The sequence below is a fragment of the Oculina patagonica genome, chromosome 13, assembly GCF_052425735.1.
Source record: "Oculina patagonica isolate OP01 chromosome 13, crgOcupat, whole genome shotgun sequence".
Taxonomy (NCBI): Eukaryota; Metazoa; Cnidaria; class Anthozoa; order Scleractinia; family Oculinidae; genus Oculina; species Oculina patagonica.
In genome coordinates, this window is record NC_135770.1 from 34,526,963 (window position 1) to 34,541,119 (window position 14,157).

A 14,157-nucleotide genomic window follows, 5' to 3' on the forward strand; every position below is an offset into this window, starting at 1 on the left:
TACAGACTGAAAGCCGTCAACCTTCAAAGTTATTAACTTCTTTTATGACAAATCCTATGCACATGCCTATACAACCGCAAACAATTATAAATAAACGTTTTCGAAACGAAAGGTTTTTACCTTCACGCGTGGCTTGCTGATTTCTTTAAATCCAGGGGTTGTGGTTTCAAGGCTGTCATCATCAGATATTTCGTCATCCTAAATTTTTAAAGCAGATAAAACATAGGCTTTTCCTTTTTCTCGTATCAGAAAACCAACGATGCGGCAAACGGACAGTTACCTGTGCATCACTGGCAGATTTCTTTAAGGCAATTTGCATTGCTTCTTCTTCACTTTCGACTTGGAATTTAAACCAACAGCTGTTGGTAAGGCGCGCTGGTGAAGAACTAAAAAGAGACTCCCCTTTGACTACATCAGCGTAGGAGGCAACAGAGTCACAATCCGAATCGCTACTTATAGACTCCATGATCGACCGTAATGGACAAAACAAATGATAAGAATGATCTTCAACGCACTTAAAACACGTTGTTCTCCAAATATCCAGAATTCGAAAAGGCGAATTATTTCTCTGTCCATTGTGGAGTTACCATGGCATTCAGACGAATTCCGATCTGATCGTGCGATTGCCGTGGGAAAGAATTCGCATTAGCCCGAAGAAAGGCTAGACAGAGAAACTGCGGGATAATGGTGAAATCAGTTTCGTATCACAAAATTAAATTTTGTAGCCAGAACCCCTGAGCTAAGACTAATTTTTCTAATCGGGTCTCCATTTGCCTTTAAAAAAAATAGTTTAGTAGCTGGTGGATAGAGGGTTTCAAAAATTGAAATGTCGGTTTGAACATAGCTAGTCGACGCGCGAGACAAAAGAAAAATATTATGTTAGCCTCTCCTATTTTCTTCCTCTCGCGTTTCTCGAATAGCCTGAATAAAACTATCTCTGAAAGAAAATTAATGATGGACTGCTTGTAGTCAACACCGCGATAAAAGGTAATGATTTGCAAGCAACAAAACACGAGAGCTGAATTGTTCTTAGCGTAAAACGCGAAATAGTGTAAATTTGTCAGTAAGATGTTAAGTATTATTTCAGTAAATATAATGAGAACCTTCGATTTTGAACTTTCTATTGTAAAAAAAGGAAAAGACACTGGAAATACGGTAACTCAATCTTAACTCAATCTTAACTCAAACTCAACTCAAACTCAACTCAAACTCAACTCAACCTCTAACTCGGTAAATAGCCGATCCCACCATCACAGGTCTTTGAACAACATTAACTGTCAATGCAAAACAAGCTCCACGGAAATCTTATCTTTTCTAAGGGCTAACAGTATATAATAGCCTTACGCTCAAATTCCCACCAAACCTGACTCTTCCTCATTGCCTGGTCGGGTTTATTTCACAAGACAACTAAACTCATGGCGTTTGTAGACTTACCAGAGGGGCCTGAAGGAGTAAAATGGGAACTGGGAACACTTATCGCGAAGAGTAGGGCACGGAGTATTCCCGGTGTTGTAGTCTGGCCTTGTTTCACGGGTTGTTGCTTCACATAGGGTTAACCTAATTGCGCCTTTCCCCCTTGGACAGAATTGTCCAAGAAAAATTGCTATGACCATTACTTGAGTCACAGCAGTGAACTTAAACCCCAAAAATTTGTTAACAATCATTATCAATACAATTTTCTTATTGCATTCCAGGAAACCATTTAACACATCTGAAACGGAAACCGAATGGCCCAGAAGCTTTAATACGAATTCCCCAGAACTACAGTTGTAACAGAAATTACCGTTAACTTTGGACCCGGGGCTGGGAAAGAGTGGTTGTCAAGAAGGCTTGTTTAAGGAGAATTTTGGACAAGAAATGACAAAATAGATATTGGCAACTTGCTTTGTGTTTAGCAACTTTGTTGTGTTCTTTATTTCTAAAAAGGCTATTACAAAATCTGCTTACCATGTTTCCTTCAGTTTTCAGCAGTTCCGATTATGCGCCTGTAATTATACTTCGCGCGATACTTATCTTTTAATTCAGTGGTAAAGGGTTAACTACTATTTTTTTTTCCAATTTGACAATTTTAATTTCACAGAGGCAACACATGCGGTATATTTACTAACCTAGTTACAATTTCACAATTATGGAATAAAAAAAATTACGTGGTCAAATTTTAAACCTGAAGCAATTAAACTGTCTCCTTTACTGATCATATAGACAATTTTCTAAAACATTAGAATACGATATTCTAATTTTCATATTTACTAAACGGAACAAGTTTATCCAATTATGTACCTAAGACGAAGAGCGACGTATTAAACCAAATTATATGGAATAATCAGTTTATAAAAATAAATAAAAAGTCAGTGTTCTTCCAAAACTGGCACATCGGCGGCATAAAAAGCGTATCCAGTCTCGTAGATGAACAAAAAAACGCTTTCTGTCTTTTCAGTCCTTCCAACAGAAATTCCATATAAACTGCAACTTTCTACAATACTACGGGCTTTTATCTGCGATACCAAGTGCTTAGAAAGAGCTTTTAAAATCACAAACCGAAAACCCCTCCTCCTCGACGCCAACTATAGAAAACCTAACGTGTAAAATCATATATCATCTGTTGATTAATGGAAAAAATCTTCCTCCACCTACGGCAGAAAAAAAGACTCATCAAGTGCGGTTTTGATCCATCGCAACGTCGCAAAATATACTCACTCCCCTTTGCTGTAACAAAAGAAGTTAAATTATCTGTGTTTCAGTTTATATTAATACATAATATTCTAAACACGAATAGTCTTCTGTACAAAATGCAAATTATCGATTCACCTACTTGTCCATTTTGCCCTGATACAGAGCAATCTATCTCTCATTTATTTGTGCACTGTTCATTGGTTGTATCTTTCTGGAACGAATTTACCGAGTGGTACCGCTCACAATGCAAAGAGCATAGCGTGACAGCCTTGACAGAAAACGAAATATTATATGGCGTCTAAAAGGCTCATCTTCGCTTCAAACCATCAACCACCTTATACTCTTTGGCAAGTTTTTCCTGTTCATCTGCGCTAAAAATGACAAAAAATATCAATTTGCGGATTTTGTCGTCTACGTGCGAGAAAAAATAGATCTCGAAAAGTACATCGCCTTACGTGCAAATAAACTCGCTCATTTTAATTTTAAGTGGAAAGATTTCTTTTAAATAATTATCACATCATCGGTAGCATGTCATTCTCTTTGTTGTTGTTTTTTTGTGTAACACTTTAATTAATTGTCGTTTGCAGTAAGTAAGTAAGTAACGTAGTGTGAATAGTGTTTTGTATTGTAAGCTATTAGGGACGAAGTGTTAGTAATCCAAGATGTAGAATAATAAAGGAACTGTTTTACAAATAAGCTACGTATTTCAAGTTAGTAGAGTGAATTCGTATAACCCGTTTTTTATATGAGTCGTACAATATTCTAATGTTTGTGTACAATAAAACAATACACGAGTGGTCAGAAAACCTCAAAAAATCACTTTAATAGTTATACAGAAAATAAGTATAAACAGGAAGTGTCTTTCTTTAAGCACTTTAAGAACATGTTCAACCTAAATCGAAAAATTAGCGGTCTGGTTGAAAATACGCAGGATTTAGGCCCCGTCCACACTGACCCGGGTAAATTTGAAAACGGAGAAATTTGAAAACGCCGCGTAAAATGTTTTCCGTCCACATTAACCCGGGTAAATTTGAAAACGATACGCTTCATTAGTAAGTAAAAGTAAAAGTAAAGTCTTTATTTAACGAGGGTAGCACTAAAATAACATAAAAAATACTAACAAACCAGTGGCCCTCTAAAATTATTTACAATAAAATATAAAAATACACTATTTCACGCTCCAAGTCCAAACGCTCATTGGTGAGCGTTTTTGAAAAGCTCCGTTTTCGGTGACCGAAAACGCCGTTTCAGTGTGGACGGTTGGCCTAACCGGAGAAAAAAAGATGCGTTTTCAAATTTACCCGGGTCAGTGTGGACGGGGCCTTAGTCATTTCACGTTGTTGTTTTTCAGAAGACGGGAAAGAAGTTTGCCAAGAGTAATAGAACACGTGCACAGCTATTTTCCTGCTCATTAAGCCTTTTGTTTGCTAAACAAAAGTTGTTTGTCATCGTGATTTGCTAAAGCTCCCCTTGGATTGCGCGCGCATAATTGAGTTACAGTCAAGTTTAATTTGTTTTTGTTTACGCGATGTTGATACTTGAATATAAAATGTTTATCTAAAATCGCAAGACAATTCAAGGCATGATAAATTTTAAGCCCCGTTATCTGTTTTGGTTTTTACATATTGGTAAATGCTTGAATTTAACCTGACTTCCACATGCAAAGACTTACGATTTGTCCGCAATTTTCTGTTTTCCTATACAGCTCATTAAAATATTACACGGCGCATTAGCATATAAAAAACGGGTTACACGAATTCACTCTAGTAAGTAATTATTTAAAATGTGTCTCGTTGTATTAATGTAATTAGCGTAATGTATTGTACTCTAGCGTTGTATTGTAAGTAAGAATTATATTTTAGAAGTAGGCACAATTAGTTATCCTCATAATTAACAATTTTTTTTTTCTTGTGAAAGTGTACATGTAAAAATTACGTCTCTTGTAAATAGCCCGTTGTAAATATGTATTTATATGTAGTACCTATGTAATAAGTGTTGCGTGTAATAAAGTTGCATTATAAAAAAAATAAAAAAATAAAAAAAACCGAACAAGTTTCGAATTTTTGTTTCAAGCTCTCCTGTCTTGGTAGACACGCAAGAATGATTATAAACACTCGCTCCTCTTCTACAAACTAGGATTAAGTGACGATACTGCAGAAGATTCTTGAGACAAAGAAGTGTGTTACGTTAAGATAAGCTGTGAACAAAAGAAAAAGAGATGTTAGATGGTATATGCAAGACACTCAATTCCAATACTCAAGAATGCGATTGGACAATTACACACATTTTCTGAGAGACACTAAACTTCTAAACGTAGGCGGTTATCATTCCAGGGATAATAGGAGAAACCCGGTTTTTAATTAAAAACGATGAGGTTAGAGTTCATTAATTCTGAAAGCGAATATCAGACTGGCTTTCTAAAGCTGTGTTCACACTAGGCTGAAACATGATTAGTCTGATCACGAATGAAACATGTTTCGTTGTAAAAAGTGTGCACATCAGGCAGTGCATTGCGCAAATTATGATTGAAACATGATTATTCCGTTCATGATCGAACTTGACTAAACACGTTAGCAATGGCGGCCATGCGGTGAGGAGGCGAATGCCTAAAAGCTTCAAAATTGGGCCTTCTATGAGCTTCTTTGAGACCAAATGTTTATCTAAAATATGGGCTAATGAAGCGATACAACAGGAATTATCGGCAATGGGTAGAAAGCAGAATTTTTGGCAAAACATCGCCACGAAAGTTTACGACGGCGGATACAAGCGCACAGCATTCACAACGCAAAAACAAACTTCACAAAAAATTCTTCTTTTACCGAAGATAGCGCGGCAAATACTGATTATACTGTCTCCTTGCTAAACGCTTGAAAGTACTGCTCCATCGAAGTACTTGAAAATAGAGAGAAAGACAAAGATTTAATGTAAACTTTATTGTTTTTACTCAACCCTACCAATGCCACGTGCAACTTCCACGTTTCACCTTAACTGAGAATCCATCGTACTAGTACATTTGGAGAGCAAATACTTCGTAATTTGTCACAGTAAAACTTGGACCTCCCGTGAAGAATGTGCTTTGCTGACCAGGAGGACATTCATACGTGTCGCCGAGATTACTGTAACTTGAAATATTTGTGTTTGCATTATCTGATATGAGTAAGTCGAACCCTGCACCAAACGTTGGTCCTCTGCTGCTATGAAAGGAGATGGCATATTGTTGGCGTTCATTCCTAAGTCGCATTTTAGTTGGTCCCAGACCATGCGGGTTGACCATACTGAACAAGAACGCGTCTCTGCATGCTGTGTATCCTCTCTGACCTGTTGACGAGACGAAGCTTCACATTTAAGCATATTCAGGACACTCCGGTTGTCATGTTATTTACATCGTATTTGATACCAAACCCACAATTATTCTTCAACAAAAATCATTACCAGAAATAGGAAACTTACAATAGGTTGGGCTACTACTGTCACCGGATTTGGGTCCCTAAGGGTTCCTACACATCAACATTGTAAAATAGCATTTTCTTTCTCTTGGCGAAATGGAAGACAAGATGGGTTGAATTTTGACGAGATGACGTACATCCCAAAATAACCAAGACGAGACCTAACTAGACTGATACATGTATATCGCCAGGCGAAACGTAACGAAAGTACCGTGCCCAAATCGATTTAATTCAATTTGATAGGGTGTGAACAAGTGGGTTTTTCCTCAAGTCATGTGTCAGGCGTTTGGTTTTTTGGTCGATGTCGATGGTTAGTCACACACTATCTTAATTAGCTACAGAGTGAAAATTAACTGTAGTAACTTTCGAGGGGAAGGAGGGGGGAGCCCGGAAGAATAGGGGGCGGAATGGGTACGGGAGGCGGGAGAAGAGAGGGCGGCAACCGGGTTTCCCAAGGTAGCAGGAACCGGGAGAAACTGAGAAAATTTTCGCACAATTTCGTAATATGCTGCAATAGGAATGTGACAAAGAGGCGGAAACCACTACAGAAAATGGTAGGAACCGGAAGTAAAAAGTAGGGGGAAGCGAGAGGTTCAGACCCCGCTGCCCCCCTCCCCCGTTCCCCACTTCAGTGTTGACGCTTTTTAAAGAAATAGACTGGGGTCTATTTTGGGCATTTGTATACATAACTATTTTTATGAGGAGAAAACAGGACCTTCTGGGTTAATTTGTAGCTAAATAGCACCTTTCTTCAGTCAATTTGGCTTTATTCGCTCCTCCAGTACACTAACAGGTGAAGTGATAGTTTTTGGTGCAGTCTGCATTTTATGCCTAGCCTGCATTTTATTCAGAGTATGCACAGGGCCGTGACTAGCAAGAGGAAATCGTCTAAATTTTTACCCAAAATTAAAAACAAAATACGTTTTGTTGGGAAAATAATACCCAGTCGAACAAGACTGATTTTGCTCAAGAAATGCCTCATGAAAAATGTCTCTGAAAGAGATTCATAGCTTCTAGATTTCAAAATTTTATGAAGGGCATGTCCCAAGAACCCACTAGCAAGATCTTGCCTCGTCTATGGCAAATGTCTGGTTACGCCCTGATGCAGTCTACAATCCGCAGCATCAAGAGAGAATAAGGGGACAGACCCTCATTTTCTCTTGGCAGCATGCATTCTGCATTTTATACTGACTACTTTGTAAATTCTGATAGCCCTAAAGCCTTATTGGATCGATGATTTTAAACCTGATTACAGTTCAGGCAGTTCAAGTCGATCAATGAGTAAACTTACTTTTCCACGGCACCTCTGTGAATCCTCCAAAAATGTTGTTTCCACTTTTTACAATGGTGATCGTGGCTCCTTTGTTATCACATTTGGAGTGAAACGTTGCAGCTGCGAAGCCATCTCGAGAAGCTCGGAACAGAAGACGCCATTTGCCGTCCTGACGTGGAAGCCAACCTTTCAACACGCTTCGATGCTCATCATTCGTCAGAATCTCCGATTCTTCGAAATGTTCGGGTGTTTTAGGCTTCAGCTCGTCCAGTATCCCTTGAATTTGATAAAATTCAGCTTCTTCCTCAAGTTCCTTGAGAAATGTTGCCCCTTCTGGTAAAGTTAACTTTCCGGTGCGCAAATAATTGAGTATAAACCTAAAGTGAGTTCCATCTCGGTCGATAAAGAACGAGCCATCTTCAGAAGGTTTCATTTCAAATCTTCCTGAAAACATGGCCGCCAGCATCGAATTTGGATCTTTGGTCAGCGTTTGAACGCTTGTTTTGAAGAGGTGGCCGCCAACATTAAGATTTACAGTCGAGGAGAAGTGAACATGTTCTAATTTCTTCGACATCGAGTCGATAGTTTCCTACTTCTGGCGAACTCTGGTCGCTTCTCGTTGAAAGATTTCGCACGGTTCCACAAAGCCTTGGGTTCGTAGCTGATCTGATCTGCCAGGAGCTTGATCGCTCATGTTTCAGTCTTTTCTGACAACGGAAGAATTATTTTACAGATTGTTTGACTGTACCGTACGTAAGAACTGAAAAGTTGATCACTTGAGAATCAGAGAGTGAGAGTGCAGCCAAGCGTATTTAAATACATTGAATTTTGTTTGCATGTGTTTTATCCAAGGTGGTGTGCAGGTGTGTTTTAGCATAACAGTCACGCACAATAGCGTGACAGCCTATGAACGTGTTTCGATAGCACAACCCAGGACAGTGCAGTGGCTTCGCAAATCTGCTTGGTTATATACAGGCACCTATTTTGGATTATTAACATAACCCAGCTGCCGTCTATTGCAAATCGCGCAATCTGATTGGCTACACAGGTGCCTTCTATCGATCGTTAGACTGCTCTTGGTGCGCGCGCTCGGCTTTTTGCGGAATTTTATCAACAAAACATTCAAAAAATCAACTCTAGCTATATTTTACGTTTAATAGATCGGCAGCTGGGTTATGCTAAAACAATTAGACGGCTCGCTCTCGGTTTCTACCGGCTTTTGATAGTTGGCTCGGGGCTTCGCCAACTATCAGCCGGTAGAAACCTCGAGCTTGCCGTCTAATTGTTAATTAGCAAAATTCTGCTAGTATACTAATGTAAATTCTACAAGCTGTCGGTATACAGTTGTCGGTATACAGTTCGCGCGAGCTCGGATTATGTATGAAGATTAAAAGGGCTTTGTCACGAATTTTACTAGATTTTTAAACAGCCAAAATATATATTTGTGTCGCATGAAACCTTGACACAATAGTCCATTTTTATAACAATTGCTATACAAGAGCTCTTAAACTGTTAACGAGCGTCTTTGGCTGCGGATGGCTCGGATGGAAATGGATTGCAACTTGAAAAACTAAGGATAAACGTTTCAAGTTGTTTCCGCGCGTCTTCAAAAAAATCGATATTTATAGCCGTAGCTTGATTTCTATCCGCAAATTAAGGTTAGATGATCAAAGATAATGTTTTTCATGGGTTAAGTTGCCTACCGTCACTAATTTCAGAATAGTTTAGACCAAAAATCTGTAAAATCCCCGTGACGTAGCTCCTTTAATGTACTTAATAATGCCGAAATAATTGAAAATCATTATATTGAAAGTAGTGAGAGTTCTGAGGCCTTTTGCGTCGCCTGGTGCTGAAAATACTGACGATAATGACTAGTGAAAGGTATACTTATACAATTAGATTTAATATTTGCTCTTAATTTCCATGAGGTGGTTCGGTAGTTAATTCGGCCGGCGGCCTAAGTGACTGAAGAGGTCTGGAGGAAGTAAGTAGGATTTTACTTAGTTTCTTACAGTCAAATGCCTTCGCTTAAAGGTCAAATGGACAGAAATTTCGATTTTTGTTCTTTTTTGCCCACGTGTTTATTAAGAGCCAAATAAACATATCCCAAAGTTTCAAAGTAATCGGACATTGCATCGCAGAGAAATTGCAAGTTGAAAAATGTTTTTTTAGGCCTTCATAATCGTAGAGTGCTCGGAAAAATTGTCGGAAAATTCTCGGAAATAAAAACTTGTGACGTCATAATTGGTGTTTTTGAAGACGACCGCAGACCGCAAAAATAAATGTGTTTATAAAATTAGTGACATTTCAGGAAGTTATTTCGTGCTGTTCGGCCGTTTTTCAGTTGACTGATTGTTGGTTGTTGTTCAGAGAGGCGCAGTTTTTTTAAATAAAATAGCTAAAGCTCAAAAATAGCTTAAAGTTTTGTTTGCTGTCGTTTTGCATGTTCCTGTGAGACATAGGTAGAATGCACGCTGGCATGAAAACAAATCAGGAATCTCTATTGTTCTTTCTCATTAGCAGTTAATGAGCAGAATTATCTGCACGTGCGTTATTAAACTATGCGCGTGCGTTTTGAGTCTCGGTACACTTCAAAGCCGTTCTCTGCTGACGTGAAATGACGAAATTCTGCGTATTTTGGACAACGTCAGCGACGATGGCTATTTTTGGTTTTTCTATTTGGGGTTGAACGCTTTCTTTGAATATTCAGCGGGAAAGTTGCGAAAGTTGTCAAGTAAAATTTAAATTCATTTTCCACCAGACGTTGTCGTTGACGTTGCCGACGGTGCGGTCTGTGGAATCGGTCTGCGGTCGTCTTCAAAAACACCAATTATGACGTCAAAAACTCGTTCCATTCCTTCCATTTCAGTGCGCAGTCATTCAAAACGTTTTCGTGAAGCCTTCGGAAATCTTCGTATTTTTTGCTGTAATTCACGCTTTAAGGCTCGGAAAGCAAAAAAAATTTTTTTTCTCAATAATGGTAAATTTTAGCGTTTGGTTGGTTAAAATGGCATTTTGAAATTTCTGTTCATTTGACCTTTAAAGGAAGATGGTTGTTATTTGTTTTGCTGGGACGGGCAGATTATTCCTGTGAGATATTAGCGTTTAGCAAACACTTTGTACAATGACAACATTTTGACGAATAGCTTTAAAAATATCTGGTGAAAAAGACCAGACGAGTACTTACCGATATAATGCATCTTCACTGAACTCTCAAGGCAAGCGTTTAAGAAAAACAGCATAAGGCTTATTAAACATTTTCGTAAATTCATGATACATATTTACAAGTGTATGTGCGGCAAACTTGATCATGACAAATGCTCAAATAGTGAAAATATATTCGAAGTCTGCGAAGTGCCTTTCAAATACTGTAAGAAACAGTCAGAGGTTTCGGGGATAACCTCTTCATTAGTGTTTGTGCTTTTGTGGATGCCGGTGGACTTGACAAATGTTGGACTGAAATCGACTTTCAATGGATAAAGTACATTCGTTTGAACTCTCAAAACGCTGAGATATCTGTTGAAAAAGGTAAGAGAAGCGAAACAAACCCGACGTACTAGCCGCTACGACAAAATCTCCCGACTCGCCTAGTCACATTACGGTTGAACCACTCTAATCCTGACGTAAATGCGCAAAGACTTCTGGCAGTAAGTTCGCGGGAAATTTTGAATCGTCATCAAGCCCGCTTGCCCAAGGAAATAGTGATGGAGGTAAAGAAAATTACTCTCACCGAAGAAGACGTCCCCGTGGCTTCATTTAAAGGGCAAAAAGCAACCTCTCAGTATAAAACCAAGTCCGTTAAAATGAAAAAAAGTTATGCAAGAAATTGTATATTTGCTGGGTTGCGTTTTGTTGTGAAGTTTCAACGAGTGTTTCCTCCAGTCGAGTCTCAGTCGCGTGGTTATTTAATTAAATTCCTCAGTAAAACTTTTGCTTGCCAGGTATTTTCAAATGATATACGAAGTCGCAATATTTTACCATTTCTAAACATGGGGGAGTACAGTACATGATGTCTACACTCGTAAAAATCTCACCTTTCGAGGCTCACCTTTCGAGTCGCACAAGTAATGTCAGTAATCGTTCATCAACAAGATTATGGAAATAAAATTATATTTGCTCGCACGGCCCTCGCTCGGATTGAAACCACAACTGCTACTCGACGAGTTGACATTTCCAGTACAAAAACAAGAAAACTTCTTTGTTAAAGAATATTGCAATTACAGTTCTAATTTGACGAAAAAATACAATTTTAAGATAAAAACAAATAATCTGTATTCAACTGCACAGGGAAGTTCAGATTGATCAGCTTGAAAATCCTTTATGATTCATCGATGAAAATTATTTGACTCGTTTCTCTGTCTCACTGTAAAAACAAATCAAACTGACCGTCCCGCCGAGCAATCATGATATACGGTAAATTTTCTAAGCTTTTCAGTGAAGAATTAATTCACCTGCGATCGATGGAAGCGATCGTTTGTTGAACGTCTGAAAATAGATGATGAACAAAGTCAATGGCTTGCCTTGCTTTCACTTGATTCCACACAAATTTAGTTATATCCTCGACTCGTCCTTTCAAGCAATCTGTTTCCAGTGCGCGATTTTTTGAAGCTGTGATATTAGGCTAAAATTATTTACGAAGAGAAGTTGTCGGCCGCGATGAATGAATTTCTACCAAGTCAACTCCGTCACACAACGTACATATTAAACTTACTTGAACACGAACAACATGATTTGTCTGTCTTGGTTAAAACACAGAACTCAGTCAATTCAGTTCATTCCAAAGCTATCATCCTGTTTTCTATATTTTTGACAGGTAACTGAAAAAGTACATGTATAAACCAATTTCGAAGCGACAAGAGCGTAAACTTAGCAGCTCAACTTCAGATCAAAATAAAAGTCCTGGATGGCCACCTTCACGGTTGGCTGCCCTTAGCCAATCATAAGCCAGAAATGGTGTTTTCCCGCGAACCTAACTACAACTACCAGAAGTCTTTGCGCTTTTACGTCATAATGCAAGTCCCCTACTCACGACCTTCTAGTCGTTGTGCGCAGACTCAGAGTTTAGTCTGAAGCGGGCTCTGGGGACGAGATCGATTCTACGCTACAGCTGGACATAACCGACAGACATGCGCAGTGTCCCTAATTTTGAGAATTTACTTCCGGTAGCCGTATGCGAGCCTGCGCCTGTGGAATCCCGGTGCGATGCAACTTACGAGCTACACAACTCTCTACAATGCTCTGAGTACAACTTTTTTATCCATCAAAGAAAAAGCAAAACTTGAAGACTAGAGAACATCCGAAATCGTCAATTTCATGCGCAAAACATTTCTCCGCACCTCCTCGTCACTTTAACTTTTGTTATCCGCTCAAGGACTCCCGCCCCGCCCCCCACCACCCCCCACCCTCTCAGCTCCATCCTCGAGGACAAGTCGGTGTGTTGTTATGTTTGTTAAATAAACAGCACTTTACTTGACAAGCCCCTTCCATACAGGTTGTCACAGCTATGGGACAACGTTTTGCAATTTAATAAACTGCAGTGATAGATTTCGTGAAAAGAAGGAGGACACCACTAAGATGCTCTGAGGAACAACAACCTGCACCCACCCACCGCAGGATGGGAATTTTTGACAAGGAGTACCCTATTTGTTCGGGGCGGGTTCTTCCCCACCTTTGCTGGGAATAATTTATATGATGATGCTTACTGGAATGTTATAGTTGGTTTTTAAGAATAGACGGCCACCTGGGTGGCCAAAAAAGAGCAAATAATTCTCAAATAAAGAAAAAATTGCAAGGCCGATTGAACGGTTTGGGACTGTATTGAAATTCCAATATTTCGGAAGGCACGGCCTTCCTTCTTCAGGGTCTTACAAAGAATGACTCTAAAGGTTAAACGTTACAGATATAAAATGTGGGAAATACGATACAACGTGTAAATAACAATGGTAGAAAAACAAAAACGTTAAAATTTGAAATTTGAAAGGATAAAGAGACGTAACAACATGAAATTGAAAAAGATATAAATATATAATAAGATGCTATAAATGGCACTAAAGACTTGAACACTGTAAGCTAATACTATAATAACAACATGAGTGTAAATATAAACTACGAAATGTCATGCTTCATCCTTTTTATTTAATCCTAAAGGTTCAAGTGTTTGACCTCTTTCAATGAGGTACGCCTCTCTTGCCTTCCGAACAACGTCACGGTTAGATCGAATGAGTTCAAGAGGAATGAGTTGCATGTCAGTAGCGTTATGATTGTTACAAAGAAAATGTTCTGATACTGTAGTGGGTTTAGAGTGGTTAGTTTGTTTGTCAACAGTTCTGCGGTGTTCGTTGAAACGGTCTTTAAGTCTACGTTTGGTTTCCCCTATGTATTGTTTGTGACAGCGGTTGCACTGTACCATGTAAATAACGTTCTTAGAGTTGCAGTCAATGTGTTGATTAATAAGTCTAGGTTCGCCGGTGGTATGAAATGTGTAATTAGTTAGTCCGTCAGATACGTAGTTACATGTTAAGCAGTTTTACCACATCGGAAAGAACCATGGGGTTGGTTAGTAGCAGAGGTTTTGCGAAGTTTAGCACTAACTAATATATTACTTAGGTTGTTAGACCGCCGGAAAGCAACAATGGGTTTATCTTTGAAAACGTTAGTACAACGGAGGGATGAAGACAAAATGTTGAAGTGTTTGTGAATAATGGATGATACGTGGCGAAGAGCTGGATTGTATGTTATGACGAGGGGTACCCGTTGTGGCTGATT

The 14,157-nt window shown here is 38.9% G+C and overlaps 3 protein-coding genes and 1 pseudogene across 6 annotated transcripts in view; all 4 read right to left on the bottom strand.

Annotated features, from left to right (window-relative positions):
- The window catches only part of LOC144635242 (uncharacterized), a 110,940-nt gene that overhangs the window by 14,846 nt on the left and 81,937 nt on the right, over positions 1-14,157 (bottom strand). The window lies entirely within an intron of this gene.
- LOC144635228 (uncharacterized) overlaps positions 1-14,157 on the bottom strand; it is a 106,755-nt pseudogene that overhangs the window by 4,657 nt on the left and 87,941 nt on the right. The gene's annotated exons all lie outside the window — the stretch shown is intronic.
- Positions 4,721-14,157, bottom strand: part of LOC144635232 (uncharacterized) — a 41,828-nt gene continuing 32,391 nt past the window's right edge. Inside the window, exon 3 of one of the 2 annotated variants that reach the window (XM_078494323.1) lies at positions 4,721-4,836. The gene's annotated coding sequence lies outside the window, so the exon portion shown is untranslated. Of the gene's footprint in view, positions 4,871-14,157 lie in introns of both variants that reach the window. The other variant, XM_078494320.1, reaches the window with a different exon arrangement.
- LOC144635266 (uncharacterized) lies at positions 5,678-7,981 on the bottom strand. The gene is made up of 2 exons (XM_078494370.1): positions 7,411-7,981; positions 5,678-5,991 (listed from the first exon to the last, which is right to left on the bottom strand). The coding sequence occupies exons 1-2, from the start codon at positions 7,964-7,966 to the stop codon at positions 5,678-5,680; spliced, it is 870 nt and encodes a 289-aa protein (XP_078350496.1). The 5' UTR covers positions 7,967-7,981.

Excerpts from the sequence above, each read along its gene's own strand:
- LOC144635266 (XM_078494370.1), bottom strand. The coding sequence starts at position 7,966 with ATGTCGAAGAAATTAGAACATGTTCACTTCTCCTCGACTGTAAATCTT. Across the intron at positions 5,992-7,410 it reads CACAGAGGTGCCGTGGAAAA|GTCAGAGAGGATACACAGCA; the intron begins GTAAGTTTACTC and ends TCTCGTCAACAG.